General features: G+C 53.2%; 4 protein-coding genes and 1 long non-coding RNA gene across 10 annotated transcripts; 3 read left to right on the top strand and 2 right to left on the bottom strand.

The window, feature by feature from the left end:
* The first annotated feature begins 54 nt into the window (after positions 1-54).
* On the top strand, positions 55-6,533 carry GPC2 (glypican 2). 2 transcript variants are annotated; one of them, XM_036020734.1, is made up of 10 exons: positions 55-437; positions 1,113-1,271; positions 1,579-1,901; positions 2,793-2,855; positions 3,607-3,769; positions 3,977-4,107; positions 4,339-4,482; positions 4,568-4,707; positions 4,815-4,990; positions 5,685-6,533. In XM_036020734.1, the coding sequence occupies exons 1-10, from the start codon at positions 272-274 to the stop codon at positions 5,915-5,917; spliced, it is 1,698 nt and encodes a 565-aa protein (XP_035876627.1). In that variant the 5' UTR covers positions 55-271; the 3' UTR covers positions 5,918-6,533. The 2 variants fall into 2 exon arrangements, with proteins under 2 accessions (XP_035876627.1, XP_028368438.1); XM_028512637.2 differs by having other exon boundaries at positions 58-437; positions 2,793-2,873.
* LOC118499531 lies at positions 5,496-17,543 on the bottom strand. The gene is made up of 3 exons (XR_004902025.1): positions 17,533-17,543; positions 17,470-17,473; positions 5,496-5,670 (listed from the first exon to the last, which is right to left on the bottom strand). It is a non-coding gene; the product is annotated as an uncharacterized LOC118499531 (long non-coding RNA).
* GAL3ST4 (galactose-3-O-sulfotransferase 4) lies at positions 7,131-12,747 on the top strand. 2 transcript variants are annotated; one of them, XM_028510103.2, is made up of 4 exons: positions 7,131-7,252; positions 8,329-8,626; positions 8,802-9,105; positions 11,281-12,747. In XM_028510103.2, exons 2-4 carry the CDS (start codon positions 8,502-8,504, stop codon positions 12,310-12,312), a joined length of 1,461 nt encoding a protein of 486 aa, XP_028365904.1. In that variant the 5' UTR covers positions 7,131-7,252; positions 8,329-8,501; the 3' UTR covers positions 12,313-12,747. The 2 variants fall into 2 exon arrangements, with proteins under 2 accessions (XP_028365904.1, XP_028365907.1); XM_028510106.2 differs by having other exon boundaries at positions 7,137-7,252; positions 8,525-8,626.
* On the top strand, positions 12,961-17,293 carry MAP11 (microtubule associated protein 11). Of its 2 annotated transcripts, none has more exons than XM_028510097.2 (11): positions 12,961-13,572; positions 13,768-13,863; positions 13,969-14,098; positions 14,262-14,348; positions 14,503-14,623; positions 14,803-14,872; positions 14,994-15,076; positions 15,163-15,326; positions 15,839-15,993; positions 16,236-16,429; positions 16,542-17,293. In XM_028510097.2, exons 1-11 carry the CDS (start codon positions 13,165-13,167, stop codon positions 16,693-16,695), a joined length of 1,662 nt encoding a protein of 553 aa, XP_028365898.1. In that variant the 5' UTR covers positions 12,961-13,164; the 3' UTR covers positions 16,696-17,293. The 2 variants fall into 2 exon arrangements, with proteins under 2 accessions (XP_028365898.1, XP_028365889.1); XM_028510088.1 differs by having other exon boundaries at positions 14,725-14,872.
* A 7-nt stretch (positions 17,544-17,550) lies between the features above and the next one.
* LAMTOR4 (late endosomal/lysosomal adaptor, MAPK and MTOR activator 4) lies at positions 17,551-20,785 on the bottom strand. Of its 3 annotated transcripts, none has more exons than XM_028514819.2 (4): positions 20,639-20,785; positions 20,024-20,104; positions 18,220-18,337; positions 17,551-17,853 (listed from the first exon to the last, which is right to left on the bottom strand). In XM_028514819.2, the coding sequence occupies exons 1-4, from the start codon at positions 20,639-20,641 to the stop codon at positions 17,756-17,758; spliced, it is 300 nt and encodes a 99-aa protein (XP_028370620.1). In that variant the 5' UTR covers positions 20,642-20,785; the 3' UTR covers positions 17,551-17,755. The 3 variants fall into 3 exon arrangements, with proteins under 3 accessions (XP_028370620.1, XP_035876629.1, XP_035876628.1); XM_036020736.1 differs by lacking the exon at positions 20,639-20,785 and adding an exon at positions 20,500-20,577 and having other exon boundaries at positions 17,551-17,870; XM_036020735.1 differs by lacking the exon at positions 20,639-20,785 and adding an exon at positions 20,500-20,577.
* Positions 20,786-20,899: the final 114 nt, after the last annotated feature.

The raw sequence follows: 20,899 nt of genomic DNA, 5'->3' as shown, positions 1-20,899 counted from the left end.
TACATTGGCTTAATTTCTCCCTTAATCCCGCCCCTGAGGCCGGCTCCGTGCCATCATTGGTAAGGCTCCACCTTGGGCTCCTCCCGCTGTCCGACTCCCCTCTCCCATTGTCTCAAAAGAGACAGCTATAGTGCTCAGTGTTCGTATTTCTGAGGTCGCGCTCTTTCTCCGGTCGGCGGGGCAGTCCTGTAACGGAGAACCAGCTTCCCGAGTTCGGGCAGCTCTTCTTTCCTCCTTAGGACCCACTTTGCGTTCCAGGGTCGCAGCTACTATGTCTGCGCTGCGAACTCTTCTGCTTCTGCTGCTACCTCTGTATCCTGGTCTTGGTCCTGGAACCGGGAGCGAGGCAAAGGTCACCAGGAGTTGCACTGAGACCCGGCAAATTCTGGGGGCCCGGGGATATAGCTTAAGCCTACTCCCTCCCGCCCTGATCTCAGGTGAGGAGAAAAAGGAAGACTAGAGAATTCGGGGAGAGAGAGGGGTGCGGGGTGGGTCATCCCCATCTGACAATAACTCTTTCCTTTCAGAGTGACCTTTATAATCTTTTCATCCCATAGTAACTGTCTCTCCTCCTGAACTTCCTTGTTAGAATCACAATAACCCTCCTGTTCACATAATAGCTCTCTTACTCCACCCCATCCCTTCCCAGGAATCCCTTTCTAGTAATGAGCATCCACCTCTGTTCCTTTCTTTATAGCCCAATATGTTCGCCTCGCTATTTTTAACAGTACTTCTATGATAATACATTATATCCTGCTTACCAAGTAACCCCAACCCTCCAAACCCCATTCTTTCCATAGAAGCTGTCCCATAAGTCCTTAGAGACCTAGGGTGTGCGATGTTGGGGAATGTCCCCTGAGGACCCTCTGATCACTAATTTGATCCATCACTATTTGATTCCATGGCCAATGCCAGTGGACTTGGGATGGGTGAGGGGACAATAAAGTGGGGATACAGTCAGGTAGAAATGCCGGTACAGACAATAGAAAAGAACCCAGACAAGCAAAAGAGAAGGGATGGCCCCCAGAGACTGGCAGGAAAAGGAAGGAATTTCACTACATCACTTCCCACCATTCCTTATCACTTGCCACCATTCCTTGTTCTCTGTCCAGGTGAGCATCTCCGAGTCTGTCCCCAAGAATATACATGCTGTTCCAGTGAGATAGAGGAGAGGCTGACCTGGGACACTGAGGCTACCTTCCGAGGCCTGGTGGAGGAGAGTGGCTCCTTTCTGGTTCACACATTGGCTACCCGGCATAGAACATTTGATGGTGAGGACTTGGGGTCCCCAAGCCTGGCCACACATCCCCTCTCTGTGCTCATAACCCCAGTAAGCATCCTATCATTTCCTATTCCATCCCAAAGGCGCCCCAGCCCAGGCTTAGCCCCCCACTCCCACCCCAGGCTCTTTCCAGGATGCTGCCCCACCCCATTCCCAATCTGCTGAGAGTTGCTCAGTTTCTAACTCACTTGTCTTTTCTCTCCCCATTCCCATTTCTTCTTTCCTCTACCCTTTCATATTTCCATCCTTCTCTGGCCTCACCTCACCTCACACCCCCTTATTTGCATTTACCACAGAGGTTTTTCGGGACATGCTCTCGTCAGCTGAGCACTCCCTGGCCCTGCTCTTCCACCGCTCCTATGGCCGCCTGTATTCCCAGCATACTCCCTTATTCAGTGGCCTGTTCTCTAGGCTGCGGGACTACTATGAGAAGTCCGGTGAGGGGTTAGATGATGCCTTGGTGGATTTCTGGACGCAGGTCCTGGAGAAAATGTTCCCCCTGCTGCACCCACAGTACATCTTCTCCCCTGAATACCTGTTCTGCCTCACGCGCCTTGCTTCCTCTGCTGATGACTCTCTGAAGTTTTTTGGGGACTCACCCCGTCGCCTCCGCCTACAGGTGAGGGGTTTCAAGGCCTGAGTTTCCATTACCTCTGATCTAGCAACCTCTGAACTGTGCATTCACCTCCAATCGAATGACCCCCCCCTTCATGCCCCAGTCACTTCTGACCTGGTGATACCCACATCCTGCATGTCAGCTACCTCTGACCTGGTGACTCCTATATTCAGCCCCAGTCATTCCTGCCTGACCCAGTGCTCCTTGGTCTCCTTTGATTGGATGTCTCCCACTTTCATCCTGTGTGGGAGTTTCACACACATCCCTGATCCACTCACCTATTCTTGGTCCCCAGTCACCTTTCTGCCAACTCTTCTTCATCCCAATATCTTGACTTCCTCTGGTTCAACTAAATGTGAATTAGGCCCTTAATATTTGAGAATGATTTTTTTTTACTTAATCTTTATTTTTTTCCCATTACCATTTAGTCCCCTTACAATCACCACAGGATTTTCATTTTATAGTATCTCATTTAATTGCTATTGTAACTCTGGGAGGTAGGTGGTAGTATCCCTGTTTTGCAGATGAGAAAACTGAGCCTCCCAGAAGTTAATGTCTTACAGCCAGTAAGTAGTAGAGTTCTGTCTCATACCCAGGTCTTCTGGCTGTAAATTCAGTGATTGTTCTGGTGCACACAGTCCCTCTATCTCCAAGCCCTGTAAAACATAATCCCTCCATCTCTTCCCAAGCCCAACTCCCCTTGATCCTTCCAGACTGTAATTCCTTTGAGCCTCTTGCACCTGCCTCCCTATACCACCTAACATTCCTAACCACCCCTTGATTAACTCCACAGACCTACCCCCTCACTGATTATCCCTTTGGTGCAGTCTCTTGGCCCATCTTGACTGGCATAACAGCCCTATGGTTTTTCTCCACTTTTTTCCCCTCCTCCAGATAACCCGGGCCATGGTGGCTGCCCGGGCCTTTATCCAGGGCCTGGAGACTGGAAGAAATGTGGTCAGTGAAACGCTTAAGGTTAGAGGGGGCCTGAGTGTGGGAGGGACTCAGAGAGGGAGAGGAAGAATAGGAGAGGTCCCATGATGAACAGTCAAATGCCAACCAGCAGGAGAGACCTGGAGCCTTCTCATATCAGCCTCAAGGTCCTGGCATTCCAGGGAGAATGAGGAAGTGGGGGTGCCAGAGCAAAGTCTCCCTTGTGTCATGATTCATGACCTCCTCTCACCTCTGTTGCCCTCTGATGATTCATACCCCTGCCAGTCTCTAGGGACCTGCTCACCTCCATAACATTCTGAGGTGGGAGTACTGGTCCCCCTGGCTTCCTCCAGACTCCTCGGTGGCTCCCTTTTCCCTCTCCTGAAGGCCAGATTCCTGATCTGTCTTTCAAGGCCCTCTTCCTTCTGCCCATTCTCTCTCTGACCTCCCAGCTTTACCTGCATCCTCAGTTTCATCCTTTCCCTACCACTGTTGCCTCATTCTTGTCCTTAAACCTTTTCTCAGACCCCACTGTCCCATCTCTCCCAAGAAACAGTTTCTGCAACGTGGCTCCTAGGAGCCTCCCTTCACAGTCTTTTGGAGGTCTCACCAGCTGCCGCATGGTGTCACCCACCCTGGCTGTTCATATCAGTTCTCCACATAGGGCCTGGGAAGGTAGAGTGGGGTATTTGATTTCTCTCTGTGCCCGACACCAAGCTTGGCTGAGGGCAGCCTCAGTGTTTGTGGATGACACAGCCAAGCCCTTTGCCCCTAGATGCCCATGTCCGATGGCTGCAGGCGGGCTGTGATGCGTCTGACTGGCTGCCCCTTTTGTCGGGGGGTTCCCTTGTTGCCTCCTTGCCGGGGTTTCTGCCTCAACGTGGCCCATGGCTGTCTCAGCAGCCAGGGACTGGACCCTGACTGGGGGGCCTATCTGGGTGAGCACTCAGGGAAGCCTGAAACGGCTGTCTGTGTAGGGATGAGTGGGATGGACTGGGAGGGGGAGCATGGAGGGGAGCTCTTGAGTCTTCCCCCACCTAACACTTTGCTGCCCAGGTTAGGATTTGTGGGAGCTCCCTAGTTTAGTGAGTATCTCCCTGGCTGCCCCCTCACTTCACCCTTTGTCTTTCTCCCCCTCTTTCAAGATGGTCTCCTGTTACTGGCTGAGAAGATCCAGGGCCCCTTTTCCTTTGAGCTGGCAGCCCAGGCCATTGGGGTGAAGATCTCAGAAGGTTTGATGTACTTGCAGGAAAACAGTGTGGGGCTGTCCGCTCAGGTACAGGAGGAGTGTGGGAGTGTCAGTATAGGAGTGAGGGGAGACAGTCGGGGGGTGTCTGTTCTAGTACAGGACAGAGAAGGGTGGAGGCAAGGGTCTAGGGTTGGGGGACAATGTGGGGTATCAGGGAGGCACCGTATCTGGGGAAACAGGGAATGTCAGGGGAGATTTAGGTGTTGGAGAGGGGATACAGTTTCAGTTTCACTGTGTGGGGGCATCCCTGTGCCACAGGTGTTTCAGGAATGTGGGGTCCCCCCAAAGGCGATGACCCGTGCCCGCCGAGCCCCAGCACCAGTAGAAGAGGTGGGCCGATTGTGGATGGCAGGGGCAGAGGAGGAGCTGCCAACAACAGCGGCAGCCATGTTGCCCCGAATGGTGAGTTAGGGACAGGCCACATGGGGGTGTTGGGTGGGTGAGTGGGCACGAGCTGCAGCTCTACCTGCTCTCTCTGCACACCCAGGTGTGGGAGCTGCGTGAAAGGTTGGGCCGGGTCCGGGGCTTCTGGGCCGGGCTGCCCCTGGCGGTGTGTGGGGACCCCCGTATGGCGGCGGACATCGCACAGGAGGCAGCACCCTGCTGGACTGGAACCGGGCGGGGCCGGTGAGAGCTGGGCAGATGGGTGACCTGGTGGGCGGGTGAGGCCCAAATTCGGGGATGGGTTGATTGGCAGGGCCAGGCGGGAGCCTTCAGTGCTGCTGTGCTCGCAGGTACTTGTTGCCCGTGGTTGGAGCCTCCCTGACAGAGCAACTCAACAATCCAGAGGTGCGTGTGGAAGCCTCAAACCCTGACCTTCAGACTCGGATGCGGCGGTTGCAGCTCCGGTCAGCCATAATCAGGATGAAGGCAGCCGCCCTGGGACGTGACCTGGACCTCGAGGACTGGGGTAAGATGCCCAGGGTGCCCTGAGGGCCTCCCTCCTCTGGCTGCTTGAGACTGGACCCTGGTCCTCCCCACTGCTTTCTGAGTCCCTCCCCTCTCATCTTGGTTTTCATTCATTCTCTCATGCATTTTACAGTCTTGTATTGAATGATTACCTCAGAGGTTAGGGATAGAAGAACAATTTGTGAGAAGGTCTCTACCTGTGAGTTCACGTTCCGGTCAGGAGACTCCAAAACATTCTTACAGAACAGTCGGCAAAGGACTGTGGGAGAATGGGAAGAGTGGGCAACCCAGGGGAGGTGGGGGAGTGGGGTGGGGGTGCCATTGGCCTGGCTTCCCAAAGTAGAGTTTGCCAGAGAGGCAAGACAAGGACACATGTTTTTTTTCTCTCTCCCACTGTCTGTCTCTATATCTCATTGTCCCCCCTTTTCCTGTACTCTCTCTGCTTCTGTGTACTTGTTTTCTCTGTCTTTTCCTGTTTATCCGCTCTCCCTATCTGTCTGTCTGTCTTTTCTGTCTCCCACTGCCTTCCCTCATTCCCATGTCTACCTGACCTCTCTCTCTCCTTGCCTTCCTGTCACTGTCTTTCTGCCTCTTCTCATCTACCTACCTATGTCTCTCTCTCCTACCACTCTTTCTTACTGTTTTGGAGTTTTCTTCCTCCTTGTGTCTGTCTCTGATCCCCTCCCTCCCTGCAGATGAGGATGCCAGCGGCTCTGGAGAAGGACAGCACTATGCAGATGACTGGATGGCCGGGGCAGCAGCTGTGGGGCCCCCAGCCCGGCCTCCTCGCCCTCCTGGCCGCAAAGGAGGTTTCGTCATCCGCCAAAACCAGGGCAGGAGCAGGACTGGGGGGACATCTGTGGGTTTTCACACCCAACCCATTCTCATTCTCTTCCTCTCAGCCCTGGCCCTGCTTGGACCTCGATAATGGGGGAGGGGTGCCCTGGCATCAGAAGGGTTCATGGCCCTTCCCTCCTCCCCACTTAGCTGGGTCTGGGGAGGAGTTGAAGAGGGCTGCAGAGAGGGTAGAGAAGGGACTTTTTGGGTGAATGGCTAGGGCCCCAAATCCAGGAGATTCCCGCTGGGGTTGGGTGGATGGGTGTTCACAATATTTATTTTTTCATTTGGTATTGGGGTGGGGAGGCTGGGGGTATTTATTTAGGAAGGACTTGTGGTCTCTCCAACCAAGCCTCTAAGGCTGGGCTCTGGTGGTCAGCTCCAAGAAGGAGAAAGGGAAGATTTTTAAACTGACATTTGGCTGTGCGGGGGTGGGGGGGAGGGGAGGGATTAAAAGAAGTTGGAAGTGGGGGGTGGGGGGCCACCTGGTCTCAGAAATGAACAAAGCTGGGTGCCGACAGGTGCAGGGCAGGGAACTTGGTTGGGTATGTGAATAGGATGTCAAGATCTGTGGGCCTTGGTTCTATGAGTTTTTTCAGCATCAATTTCTTCAACTAAAACACACACAAAAAGGACAACTCGTGACCTCTGCCATCCACATCCTTCACAAGCTTTGCATTTCACAAATAAACAATGAATTTATTGGACCCTGAGTGTGTGACTCTGTAATTTCAGCAGCTCTCCCCGGGCCCTGGCTCCTTGCAGAGGCCCCAGGGCCTCTGTAATGGCTCGTTTTCTGCTTGCTTCTTGCCTCTCTTGGATCCTGTCCCCTAATACTGAGTTTGGGCAAGTTGTTCACCCTCTGGATCTGAGGACCTTCATTTGTAAAATGGAGAGAAATGTGAGGACCAAACAGGAACTGTGTGAGGGAGCACCTTGTCACTGCCAAAATTCTTTTTGAACGTGAGGCATCATTATTATTACCACACTAGTGCCCCTGCCTTCAGGGCAGGGTCCTGTTGTTGCCCTCCTGCCTTTGGCTAGCTTGTCACAAGCTCTTGACAGTGCCTGCTTTCAACTCTTGTCTGTTACTTGCTCCTTTCTTTCCGTCTCCTGAATGAGTCTTTTGTTCTGCAAGAAGCAGAAACAGAAAAGGAATAAGTGATTCCTAAGTGTGAAAGGAGGGTAGAAATTGTGTCTTCTAAGGCTGAGCTGGGTGCCCTAACAAGGGAAAGATGCAGGGAGGGAGAGGCCCGGGACTGGATCAAAGCTGAAGCAGCAGCAGGGACTGGCCAGACAAAGGGAGGGCGAGGGGAGGAGCCTGGGCACTGAGAAAGTTTATGGGGAAAGTTTAGAAGAGTGAGGAGCCGGTCGGTGGCTGGGAAGGGCCAAACCCTGATTTCCCTGCTGCCCCTCAGGTGGCTTGGTGAGTGGGCAAGTGACACTGAGGCTGCAGCCAGTGGAGGGACTCCAGAATTAATGGGAGGAGTCCTTGAAGGTGGGGCGGGCGGGGAGTGGGGAGGGAGTCACCAAAGCTGAAGGGGACAGAGGGCTGGAGTCAAGAGTAATGGGAGGAGACAGAGATGGGTGGAAGGAATAGAAGAAATCTGGACACAGGAGTCTGGCGCAGGGCTGGATTCTGGGGACTGTGTTGGGGGACGGATGCCAGAAGGGGCAGGTCTCTAGATTGCAAATATCGATTCTCTGTCTGGGGTTACTCCCGGCTCATCTTGGAAGGGGGTTGTCCGGGCTTGTTGGAAGGGCTGTGGCCCAGTAGTTGTGGGCTGTAATCTGAAGGGGTGGGTCGGACTCCCAGTTGATTAGGAAACTAGGGCCTGGGAAGGAATTCCAAACTCGATGTTTATGTCTGTCAGTACCTTTGTCTTGCAGAGTTTCTCACCTGCTCTCCAGCCCGACTGTCTCAGTCTCCTCTGCCTGCACTGACAGGGTTGGAAAGTGGGAATAGGAGTGTGTGGAGGTGTGCCCAGTTGTCTGGGTTTTGTCAGTAACCCCACACTGGGGTCAGCCCTGAGCTGAGAGGGGGAAAGAAGATGCCTGAGTTTAGCCCAGATGACTGACTCTTACTCATTACGAAGTCACTCCTGTGGTCTCACCACTCTGGGTTCATCTGACCCATATTCCCTCCTTATGACTTTCCCTTTCAGCCTCCAAATGGGACTCTTCTTCCCGATCTATCAGAAGCTCAGGAGGGAGCCAGGGCCTGGCAATGTCCGCCTCACTGTCATATGAGCAGATTGGCCTGATCTTTCTGGCAGGGTCTCTTTTTCCCTTTCCCCTCCAAATTCCTGAGGCTCAGGGAGAAACTATAGCTGGCAGTTGGGAGAGCTGGCGCTGACAGCAGAGGAGTAGTTGTGGGGCCACCTAGGTCTGGGTGTAGAGAGTACCTCATCACCACCCCCCTCTGTGAAATAGTCTCAGCTGCAGGAGAGAAGGCTCTACCCTTTCCTTAGACTCCCCTCCTTCCCCTCATTTCCCTTCTAGACGCTGACAGAGGCAAAAATCTGCTAACTCAGGGGGCAGACTCAACCAGGGCTGCAACAGGCCTGGGGAATGACCCCCGATCTCGAACCTGTGCCTTCTGCAGCTGCACGGCTGCCTCCAGCTGTCTCTGCCTCTGTGCCTGACCCTTGCCCTGTCACCCTTCTCTGTGCCACATGGGCCCTCTGTCTCCTACCAGGACCATGCGCCTCTGGGGGCCTCGGAGCCTGGGGGTGGCTTTGGGAGTCTTCATGACCATCGGATTTGCCCTCCAGTTCTGGGGGGGACCCTTCCAGAGGAGGTGAGTTTCATCTTGTTCCGATACCTTATAGATGCCCCCTCACATGCTCCTCCCAATCCTACCCATGACTGCTGGGAACTTGGAGGAGGCTCCACACCCTCTGTCCTTGCTCCACAAGATGCCCATCCGCCTACTGGTGAGGGACAGAACACATCCCCTCCCATCTTTCCCCCAGGCTACCTGGGCTGCAGCTTCGACAGACCTGGGCCCGATCCCCAGAACCAGATGTTCCATCCTGTCCTCCTCGGCAGCGACTGGTGTTCCTGAAGACGCATAAATCCGGGAGCAGCTCAGTGCTGAGCCTGCTTCATCGCTATGGGGACCGACATGGGCTGCGCTTCGCCCTCCCCGCCCGCTACCAGTTTGGCTACCCAAGGCTTTTCCAGGCCTCTCTGGTCAAAGGCTACCACCCTCAGGGTGGAGGCACCCAGCCCCCCTTCCATATCCTCTGTCATCACATGAGATTCAACCTGAAAGAGGTGAGTGGTATCGAGGGAGTGGGTGGGACTGGAGAGAGATGGGATCAGGCCTTTGGCTAAGACCATCCATCAGTGGAAGAGGCCCCAGGCGTCACCTCACCTAAAAGTTGGGCATGGGGGCCACAAAGGTGAAATTTCCTGCCTCTTCTCAGCTGTCCCTTCTCCAGTAGTTCCTGAGAGCTGAGACCTGGCCCCTCCTATCCAGTGCATTTTCCAGTCTCCTCCTTGACTAGCTGACCCAGCTGGTGTCAGCACCCTGACTGCTTTGAATCCCACCCCCAAACTCTCCCTCCAAGTGCCCCTTGCCCTCCTTGGACACTTCCGTTGACATTACCAGACTCTCTGCTTAGCCACTGCCTTCTGACCTGTCTTCCTTCCCTCCCCTCACCATGTCTGCCAGAGTTTGAGGGTCAGATATATGCCAAGCCATAGCTCAGCACTGACACCCCTAGAGCCTCAGTTCTAAAGGGGAAGATGCGTACATGGACTCAGATGCTCATCTGAACACACAGAGAAACCCGAGAGCTCTTGGAGAAAGTCAACATGCAAATGAAAACATGCAGGGAAGAGGCTAACTTTTATTGAATATTTCCTGAGTTCTGGGTATTAATCTTACCATCACCTTGCTGGGAAGGCATTGGAAGTGCCTCCATTATACAGAAGAGGAGATCAAGACTCTGAGAGGCCAGTGACTGGTCTCTTTTAACCAGATTTGAACCCAGGCCCATCTGCTCTAAAGTCAGAGTGCCTTCTGCGGCATGTGTGCATACGTGTGTCTGTATTTGGGACTGTGGGGAGAATATTCATCAAAAAGAGGTGGGGCTTTCTGGAGAGGTAGGTTTTAAAGAAAAGGGTGGACATGATTTTGTAGTGAGAACACAAGGCATTCTAGGAACAAAGTATCAACTAATATGTGGAGGTGTGTAAGAGGTGTGTGTGTGTAGGTGGTAGAACTTCAGTGGGGGCAGCAGACACACACCTGTTGAAGCTGGATCTGGAGAAAGCAGCTGAGGAACGTGAGTGTGACCTAGTGGGCAGCGAAGGCCCACTGCTGGGGGTGAGGCAGTGACAATGATCTTTGAGGCAAGTTTCTCCAGAGGTTAGAATGATGACCTTCATTGTCACCACCACTTAGTGAATACCTATCATGTTCCATGTACTTCCACATTCTTTAAGTTAAGTGTTAACCCAGATTTATAGATGGAGGAATGAAGGCTCTGAGGAATTCAATAATCTGCCCAAAGTTACTTAACTGGTAAGTGGTTGAACTGTGATTTTATTCCAGGTCCACCTGATGCCACAGACTATTTGTGTACTGTTCTCCTCTTCCTTCACAAAGACACACACTTCACAGCTTCGCCCTGCAGGCATGCTCATATTAGCAGGGCAGATCGGAGGACATCATGTCAGGGAGTCAGGTTCAATGATAGGGTCACATTCAGAGGCAGAAACCCTTCAGGGAGCCCAGGAGCTGGTTTCCGATGTGCATGCACCTGGCTCTGCCCAATTCCCACCTTCCTTCTTGCTGAGAAGTGGAACCAATGTCCCAGGTCTCAGGGCAGCTCTCTACCAGGTGACCATGGCTCCCCAGTGTCCAGTCCAGAGGTGTCTTATCCTCTCCAAGATGCCCAGGAGCCCCAGAAGTGCCCTGTTTTTCAGCCATCCTGGGCACCAGACATCTACACCTGAGACAGCATTATGGTTGCCACCCTTCTCCCTCTTCACAGCAAGTGACCTCCACCCCCACTGAGAAGGCCTGATGCCTTAGAGTTGTGACCAAGAGTCCCAGGGTAGGCACTTAATAGTTTTTTATTGGAGAAGTGAACACAAATTGTGATTCTTAGAAGTTTTACTGACCAAGGAAGACAGAGAGGCCAAAGGAAATAAATATTTTCCAGAAGCTTTGCACATTCCAAGTTCCCTCATATCCTTTATCCCATGTAACCTCCATAATCAGCTAGGAAGGAAGGCACAAGTATCTTCATTTTGTAGATGAGCAAACTGAGTCTCAGGGACATTAAAGACTTGGCCAAGATCTGTCAGCCATTTAAGAAAGCTGGGGGTTCCTTGCAGAGCTGTCGGGAGGAGGCTGGGGTATCTGTGGACATTGGGCTTGCACTTAGTTTCTTCCTGGCCCAGTTCTTTCTCCCTATGTCTGTTTTCTCTCCTCTGCAGGTACTTAAGGTCATGCCTTCTGACAGCTTCTTCTTTTCCATTGTCCGAGACCCAGCAGCTTTGGCCCGCTCTGCCTTTTCCTATTATAAGTCCACCTCATCAGCCTTCCGCAAGGCACCTTCCTTGGCTGCCTTCCTAGCTAATCCTCGAGCCTTCTACCGACCTGGGGCCCGTGGAGATCACTATGCACGGAACCTGCTATGGTTTGACTTTGGCCTCCCCTTCCCCCCAGAGATGAGGACCAAGAGAGGATATCCTCATCTTCCCAAAGACCCCAACCCCCCAGAGCTGCATGTCCTGCCTTCTGGCACTGGCCCTCGAGCCCACACCCTGCATCCCAATACTCTCCTCCATCCTGCTCCCACTGCTGTTGATGGCCACAGCCAGCTGTCCAGCCCTGCTGCTTTAGATTTGGGGTCTTCATCCTTCATCCAGTGGAGTCTGGCCTGGTTGGACTCTGTCTTTGATATGGTCCTGGTGGCTGAGTACTTTGATGAGTCTTTGGTTCTGCTAGCAGATGCCCTGTGCTGGGGTTTAGATGATGTGGTGGGCTTCATGCATAATGCCCAGGCTGGAAGTCAGCAGGGCAGAAGTGTCGTCAGCGATGGTGGACTGTCTGCTGAGGACAGGCAGCTAACTGCACGGGCCCGAGTCTGGAACAGTCTGGACTGGGCTCTTTATGTTCACTTCAACCACAGCCTGTGGGCACGAATAAAGCAATATGGCCAGAGTCGACTGGAGAGTGCTGTGGCGGAGCTCCGGGCTCGCCGAGAGGCCCTGGCTAAACATTGTCTAGTGGGGGGTGAGGCTTTAGACCCCAAATACATCACTGACAGACGGTTCCGCCCTTTCCAGTTTGGGTCAAGTAAGGTTTTGGGGTATGTACTTCGGAGTGGATTGAGCCTCCAAGACCAGGAGGAGTGTGAGCGCCTGGCTACCCCAGAGCTACAGTACAAGGACAAGCTAGATGCCAAGCAGTTTCCTCCAACGGTCTCTCTGCCTCTGAAGACTTCAAGGATACTCTCCCCCTAGACATTAGACCACTGAGTCTTAGGTTAAAGAACAGCTAACCTACAAGACACCTGTGACAAGTGTGGGGCTGCCAGACGACATTTCTGTTTCCCTCGGAGAGCAAGCCTGCTCCCTAGAGGGTGAATGGAACTTTGCACGGTTGTGGGAACCAAAACTAACCAGGCTGTGCCCAGGAATCCAGTCGTTCAGCTCCTAGCAGCACTCCTCTGCCCCGTTTTGCCTCCTTCCCCTTTCCAGGCCCCTGCCAGGTCCGGGTAGAACTCTCAAAGGCTCCCTGGAGGAGCAAACCATGGTATAAGCCAGAGAAAGTTTGGTACACGATGGATTGGAACAATGCATCCATTTCTCCATGAAATATTTGTTACTAAGCTATCCTCATTTCACTATGAAATGTTTGTTGAATGAATAAATAATTTGAAACTTGGACTTGCTTTATGTAGGGCAGAAAAGGGACGGAGTATCTATCTTTCTTTCTGGGAGAAGCAGGGGTGGTGGGGGTTCTTTTAATATTACTTTTCTAAAAAGTCTGTCTAGTCTTTCCTAAACCCTCGCCGCAGCCTAACCGCAGCCGAACCCCGCCCTTCTCCACGGTCCGGTCACCCACAAATTCCGGGGCCTCAGAGGCCACGCCCCTCCCCTTCCGCTTCCGGCTTCTCTCCAGTCATTCGGCCTTGCACCGGGTTCCGGCCCCGTGGGGTCCCGGTTACCGACCCCGGCAGGTGTCTTTGGGCCGGCCTGGCCTGGCCACGCGCAGCTCCCGTTGGGTGTCAGGACTCCCTGCCCCTACCCCGGAGGCTCGCCCTTCACGGCCCTGTCCCGTCTTGTCCCGGCCCGTGCAGTTCTCGCCGCCCCATGGAGTCCCAATGCGACTACTCGATGTACTTCCCGGCTGTGCCGCTGCCACCGCGCGCGGAGCTGGCTGGGGACCCAGGCCGGTACCGGGCGCTGCCCCGGCGCAATCATCTCTATCTGGGGGAGACTGTCCGCTTCCTGCTGGTGCTGCGCTGCCGGGGCGGCGCAGGCTCCAGCACCGGGGGTAGCCCGGGCTTGGGCTCCCGAGGGGCCTGGGCAGAACTGGCAACTGCCCTGGCAGCCCTGGCCTCGGTCAGTGCCGGAGGCGGGGCCCCCGGGGGCGGTGGCTCCTGCGACCAGGATCCTGAACCCCCAGGGGGCGGGGATCCTGGCGGTGGGGGCTTGTTTCGAGGCTGCAGCCCCCTTCTCACCCACGGCCCGGGTCCTGCTACCTCAGGAGCGACCACGGTGAGAAGCTGGGGTGACACACATAGGGGCGAGGGCGCGATTTGCTGGGCCCCAAAGACCACAGAGAAGAGGGTCACGGGAGGGAAGCTGGAGATAGATGACAGTTGAGAGGGGAGGGAAAGAGCCAGGCACCTCTTAAAGGGGACGCTGCAGGCTGCCTCTATCCTGACCTCTTCACCCCTTTCACATCCCCAGCTGCCTGTGGAGGAACCAATTGTGTCCACAGATGAGGTCATCTTCCCACTCACTGTTTCACTGGATAGACTGCCCCCAGGGACACCTAAGGCCAAGGTAAGATTGGCAAGGGGTGGAGCTGTTGTCCTAATTACCACGCCTTCTCTAATGTTGGCTGGCTGTCTCCCCTCTTGACTGTGGTCCTGTGTACCCTGTGCTCAGATTGTTGTGACTGTGTGGAAGCGGGAAGTTGAGGCACCAGAGGTCAGAGATCAAGGCTACCTGCGCTTGCTGCAGACCCGATTTCCTGGGGACACCTTCCGGGGAGAGCAGAGTGCTTTCAAAGCCCAAGGTAGGGAGAATGCAGGGAGAAAATGCTGGAGTTTGGAATTTGTGGGGCAAAGTGGAGGGGTGTTATTGGCAAGTGCCATATCTGAAAACAAAAAGGTTAGAACTGTGGGTTGGCCTAGGTCCGTGCCCAGCCCATCAGTTCTTGCCTCCACCCTCTCCTGCAGTGAGTACCCTGCTGACTCTGCTGCCCCCTCCAGTTCTGAAATGCCGCCAGTTCACTGTGGCTGGAAAACACTTGACTGTTCTCAAGGGTGAGCAGATTGGTGGCTCAGGCCTTGGGTAGTAGCAAGGGCACTGACTGGGTGGCACTTAACCTGTGCAGGATGGTGGGGATAGGTCCATTTTGGTGGGATTAAGGTGGGGTCTGAGGGGTCCACTCTGTGCTGAGCTGGTTACCTTCTACAGTGCTGAACAGCTCCTCCCAGGAGGAAATTTCCATTTGGGATATCCGCATTCTCCCAAACTTCAATGCCAGTTATCTACCTGTCATGCCCGATGGCTCTGTGCTGCTGGTGGACAATGTCTGGTGAGGTCCTAGAGAGGGCCAGGGCTGTGAAGTGGTGGGGATGGGGGCAGGGCTGAGAGTTCTGGCATGGAAAGATCCAGCTCTTCCTCCTTCTGAACTAGTCACCAATCTGGGGAGGTCTCCATGGGCTCCTTTTGTCGACTCCCTGGTACCTCTGGCTGCTTCCCCTGCCCGCTCAGTGCCCTGGAGGAACACAACTTCCTGTTTCAGCTGAGAGGGGATGAGCAGCCACCTCCAGGGGCCAAGGAGGTGAGTATAAGGGGCTGGTGATTTTACAGAACAAGGTTAAGAAAAAACAGCAGGAGGGAAAGGCCAAGGTGGGGCTGCCTAATGGTGACATATATGGGGGTTCCCTTTGTCTCTCTCACAGGGCCTAGAAGTTCCCCTGATCGCTGTGGTTCAGTGGTCCACCCCAAAGCTGCCCTTCACCCAGAGCATCTATACCCACTACCGGTGAGTGTGTGGGAGCCTGGTGAATACCACCTTGTTCACCTTTGTTTCAAAACACACACATCCTGCTTTTCTCTCACTGCATCTAGCCTGCCCAGCATCCGCCTGGACCGCCCATGCTTTGTGATGACTGCTTCTTGTGAGTCCCCAGTGCAGACCTATGAGCGTTTCACTGTCACCTACACACTGCTCAACAATCTCCAAGACTTCCTTGCTGTGAGGCTCGTGTGGACCCCAGAGCATGCACAGGCTGGTAGGTTGCTGCCAGGCTGGGCCCTTGTCCCGAAGGAGGTTAGGGGAAAGGAAGTCATGGAAGTGGGTGACTTGTGGCAGGCTGCTTTGGCTGTCCCTGGGTGGTCTCCAGTGTCACAGATGGGTAGTTTAGAGAGGCATTAGGGAAGTACTGGTGCTGGGCTCTCTGGTATTGGTATGTTTGATTCCTACCTCTCATTTATAAGCTGTGTGACCCTAAGTAGGTTGAGCCTCAGATTCCCCATCCCTAAAATGGAGAAAATAATACTGCTCACTACCCCCTCCCTATGAGGTTGTTATGGTGATTTAAAGATTTAACATGTGTGAAGTGGTTGGAATAGACCTCTGCACAGTAAATATAAGCTGGTTTTTATAAAATTTGGCAAAAGATATACTCAGTTCACTCCACAGAGTGACCTTGAGGGTCAAATGAGACTGTGCTTGTTGGAAGCCCCTTGCTGAATGAAGAACACTATACAGATGTGTTTAGTGGTTGCTATTTCTGCCCCCCAGGAAAGCAGCTGTGTGAGGAGGAGCGCCGGGCCATGCAGGCTGCCCTAGATTCCATTGTCTGCCACACGCCCCTCAACAACCTTGGCTTTTCCCGAAAGGGCAGTGCACTCACCTTCAGTGTGGCCTTCCAGGCTCTAAGGACAGGGCTCTTTGAGGTGGGCAGGGGAGGCACTGGAGAGGGGTGAATGGTGTGCTGGGTGATGCAGAATGTCGGGATGGGAGGCATGGGGGTTGCTAGCTTCTGTGGATGAAACAACAATGGGCGGCATGAGAAAGCCAGGCCACGGGAAGGTGGGACTTAGATCCAACGCTGCCCTGTCAAGGGGGAAGATGATTTGAAAGGTTGTCGGGGGCCTGAAAGCCAAGTGGGGATGCTGATCTGTCTCTGTCCACCCAGCTGAGCCAGCACATGAAACTGAAGCTGCAGTTCACTGCCAGTGTGTCCCACCCTCCACCTGAGGCCCGGCCCCTCTCTCGAAAGAGCAGTCCTAGTAGCCCAGCTGTCCGGGACTTGGTGGAGAGGCACCAGGCTAGCCTGGGCCGCTCTCAGTCCTTCTCCCACCAACAACCCTCTCGCAGCCACCTCATGAGGTATGGAACCAAAGGAGGGGTGCCACTGGACTCGGTAGAGGCCGGAATTGGAGAGGGAGCAGGAAGAGTTCCTGAGGTCTAACCAGAGCCCACATCCTCTGCCTTTCTCCAGGTCGGGCAGTGTGATGGAGCGCAGGGCCATCACACCCCCCGTGGCCTCCCCTGTTGGCCGCCCCCTCTACTTGCCCCCAGAAAAGGCTGTGCTTTCTCTGGACAAGATTGCCAAGCGAGAGTGCAAGGTCCTGGTGGTGGAGCCTGTCAAGTAGCACTGTGCTGGCTCTCTTACACTCCCAGGAATCGAATGCCTCCAGAGGGGGTCCTTGTTCTAGACTGTGCCTCCCTAGGGATGCCTCCCGCTGTGCGTGAGGAGGCCCTTCAGGGTGCCTGTCTGTGTCTGCTGATGAGAGAAGAAGCTGTGAACTGGGTGGGCATGGCTGCAGCACTAAACCAATAGTATTTCCCTGACTTCCTGGGGGGGCTGGCCCCACCCCTGGGTCAGGGCAAGGGTTCCTAGAGCTCCCTTGTCCCCTGCCTTGTCCCCTGGCTCTAAGTTTACAAAGTGTTTTCTCATTCCTATTAAGTTGTCTTTCCTGCCTCTTACATTCCCTCACCCACCCATCCATCCCAGGGCTGAGATTAGAGGGTGGTGATTGTAAAGGGACCCAGACAATGACCCTCCTGTGTCAGAGGTGAGGGGAGATAGCTAAGTGGCCTCCTGCCCCTCTTGTTTACGTTTGCAGCCTGAAGCACTTTAAGTTGTGTGGGGGTTTTTGTCTTTGTTTTTTTGATCTGTCCCTGTAACTTATTCTCCAACTACTGCTTCCACTGAAATGAGACTATTAAATGCCTGTTCAGGAGGGAGAAGAATGACTGTTCTTTGTGTATGGGTGGCAGGAGCAGACTCAGAGGCTTAAAATGATTCCCTTCAGCATGCATACCATATAGCTCCTGTCAGCTCCCTTCCCCCATTTCTTTTTGATTCCCAGTTTCATATGCCCAGAGGTGGCCTAGCTCCACACCTTTGGGCTGAGGTACCAGACTTTTCTTCCTAGAAGGTGGAAGATATGGGTATAGCACCCCCTACCCCCACCCCGACCCCATACACACATCCCTGGGCCGGGGAACATCAATAGACTCATGTTTATTTTCCTCACCGTCCTTAACACAGTGCAGTCACCAAGCCCTTCCAGGTAATGGGGGGTGGGGGGGAGGAGGAACAGAAAGCCTTAGTTCTAGCAGCAGGCCAAGAAAGGTGGAAGAAGTTTGTATCTTTCTCATCAGAGGCTCATGGACCCAGTCCACTTCTGCCCCTCGCCTTTGGCAGGCTCAGACGTCAATGGGCTCCCGGCCTCGGTTCTGTCTCTTCACCACAAACACCCTCTGTCCTGACACGGTCACCAGCAGCGTGTGTTCTCCAAAGACCACTGGAGGGGAGACACACCTTCCCAAGCCCCGGGAAAGGGAAGGGAGCACAGAGTTAGTGGGATGCGATGGCCTCCATGGGATCTCACACAAGCTGGCTGGGATCAAGAGCCAAAGAAATTCGATGGTTCAAGGCTCAGAGATCTAAAGGTGGGAGGTCTCCATTCAATCCCCTTCTCATTTTCTCATACTTCCGAGATGCAGGGGTGAATCCCAAAGGGAAGAAAGTGGCCAGAACTAGGGACCCCAGGGAGAAAGGATAGGAGGTTGGTAGGAAACAAGTGTTTTTTTCCCCTGAGGAGAGCACCCCACCTCTGGGGACACCCCACTTCCTATCACCACCATCAGGGGCAAGGGCTATGGCTCACCCGACAGGCGCTTGAAGGGTATGTTCATGCTGTGGTGTAGCCGGAAACTGCAGGCTGTGCTGACCAGCTCAGAGATGGCACTGGCCGCCTGCTCATCATTCTCTAGATCCCCAGATGACTACATGCAGACAAAGGAAGGAGGACGGCAGAAATTAGGGAACAAAATTGGGAAAGAATTCCATGAAGAGTCACTTGGCTCTAGCATTGGTACTGGCTCCCAGTGGTCACCTCGGCTTTGGAAAAACAGACCTGAAACTTTTACTACACAGCTCCTCCTGATGCCACACTGTTTCTCATCCTTATTCTGGCCTTCCCCTGATGAGCGGTGACTCTCATCTACTTCTTTACTAACCGCCACTTCTGTAACCCCTCAAAACTTGATGTCTCTCCCTGTCTCTATCACATTCTCAAACATCAGTACCCACTGACTTGTTCAAGGCTCCATCTTTTCCTCAATCTTCCCACTTGTTGCCCTGTCTGTAGAATCTGAAATAAATGTTCTTTTTATCCTTGAACCCCCTCCTATTACCTAGGCCTTGAGTAATAACATCAGTGGCCTGGACTTCCTTTTTTCTGGTGACTGTTGCAACTTCTCCCTACCTCCTCAATAGGGGCCTCTCGCTAGGTTAAGTTCAGTTCCCTGTGCTCTCTTGGACATCTGTACCTCAGTTTCTTCATCTGTAAATTGGAGACATTACCTATCTCATGGGTTTGTAAGGATTTTATGTACATATATTAACTGCTATTATCCTATTTCAAATACAGTGTCTAAGGTCAAGCTATCAAAATTCCCCTTACCACTCCTATTCCCCAATCAACTTCCTTTAGTAATTTTCTGTTAAAGACACCACCATTCTAGGACTGAATGGGAAAGAATCTCCTCTATTACATATGTCTAGTCATTACAAAGATATATTGATTCCTACTTTAAAATGTCCCCTTGCTCCTTCTCACTGCCACCAGTCCAGACTCATAGATTTCCTTCCGCAGCAGCCTCCCCACTTCTGGATCCCCAAATTCACACCTATTAGAAAAATCTTCCTCAACTATTTCATCAGCTTATGTTTCTGTTCAAAACCGTTCAAAGCTCCTATTACCCTCAAGATTAATCCAAACATGCTAACCCAGTTGGGGCATCCTCCACAATCAAATCTTTCCTAACCACACCCTCTTCTTTCCCTAAACCTTTCCAAATCTTTTGAACATAAACCTATCACCAAGTCAAACAGGCTGGTGTCACTCCAAAAAATATCTCTACCTCTCAGCCCTTTCCTTTTCTGCCTGTTCACAACCATCCATCCTTTAAGCCCAGCTGAATTTCTTATGTCCTCCAAGGATTCCTTGTCATAACACAAGTTATAATGTTAAGGGTTGAATCCTCCATTTTCTGGCCTTCTTCAGTAGTCTTACCACTCGCATTGCCTTCAACTTTTACCAATAAGCCTTGTTTCTAGGTAGACTGAAAACTTCCAGAGAACTAACACTGTAGTATACTAGGGAACAAAATACAAATCCTCTTCAATAAATACCAAATAAAGACATATTCGAGGATAACTTGGGTAATATTAGTTATCAACGAACCTGTGACTAGTTGTCTGACTTTAGTAAAGTTAGTAAACCCTTTTACTTCTGAACACTTACCACACTAAGATTCCAGAGATTTATTTAATTATTGAAAACTTGCTCTATGCCAGGCAGGAATGGTACCAATTAAGACCGCGAATAGCGGGAAATAAGTGGGCAATGTTAGAAGGGATCACCCGGCTGTGTGTACTTGGGGGAAACCCCCTTGACCAGAACGCACCGCCAGCACTGCGCCTTCACTCAGAACCAGGTACCCAAGCTGATCAGGAATTCGCTCCAGCCCCTGGGTCAGTGCAGAAGTCTAGTGGATAAAGATGCCATCAGTAAGAAGCGCTGCTAGGAGGATAGCTCTTGAAATTCTTCACTTGCAACCCACATCACTCCAGACCTGCCCTAGACCTTCTCTTTCCCAAGCCAGGGCCCTTCCAGAACCTCTTCCCTCTACATGGCCTACAACACTGATCTTCTTGAGCCTCTGATCTGTCCTCACCCTCTGCTCCTGGACTCCCTTGGCCTTCCACATCCCACCATTGCTACTACCGGAGGCCTTCGCAGCCCCACTGGCCCCTCACTCCAGACCCCTCTCCAATTACCCACGTGGCCAGCTGCTCCTCTGCAGACTACTCCCCAGCCTTCGTACACCCTCCCAAAGACCCCTCCTCAGCCCACTACGTCGCCACCGCCCTCCTCCCCCACCTCCCGCTCCAACCCTTCTCTGTCCAGGAGAGAATAGAAAGTGAGGGCGGAGTGCGGCCCCATAAAGGGGGAGCCTGAGATTGGGGACCAGGGACCTAGAACCCCCAGCAGGTACTCCCGCGCATGCGTCCTCACTCACCATTGCAGCCCTAGGTGCGGAGGGGTGCTCCCTACTAGATAGGTAGCTTCCGGATCCAGGCCCAGGTCACGTGCTTCCACCGGACTGTCTTCGCCTCCTCCTGACTTGCGCCTGCAGGACTTCAGCCCCGCCCCCAAAGTGTGTATTGGAGCTCGACTAAGTCATCAAACTTAATCTGCCAGTGTAAAGAGCCACTTCACGGAGAGGCATGCGGATTGGTCGCAGGCCCTCTTTAACACCCATCTCCCCGCCCCCTTGCCC

This window comes from Phyllostomus discolor, chromosome 3, assembly GCF_004126475.2.
Source record: "Phyllostomus discolor isolate MPI-MPIP mPhyDis1 chromosome 3, mPhyDis1.pri.v3, whole genome shotgun sequence".
In the NCBI taxonomy this organism is placed as follows: domain Eukaryota; kingdom Metazoa; phylum Chordata; class Mammalia; order Chiroptera; family Phyllostomidae; genus Phyllostomus; species Phyllostomus discolor.
The sequence above is the reverse complement of the archived record's forward strand: the minus strand, read 5'-3'. Positions and strand labels throughout refer to the sequence as shown.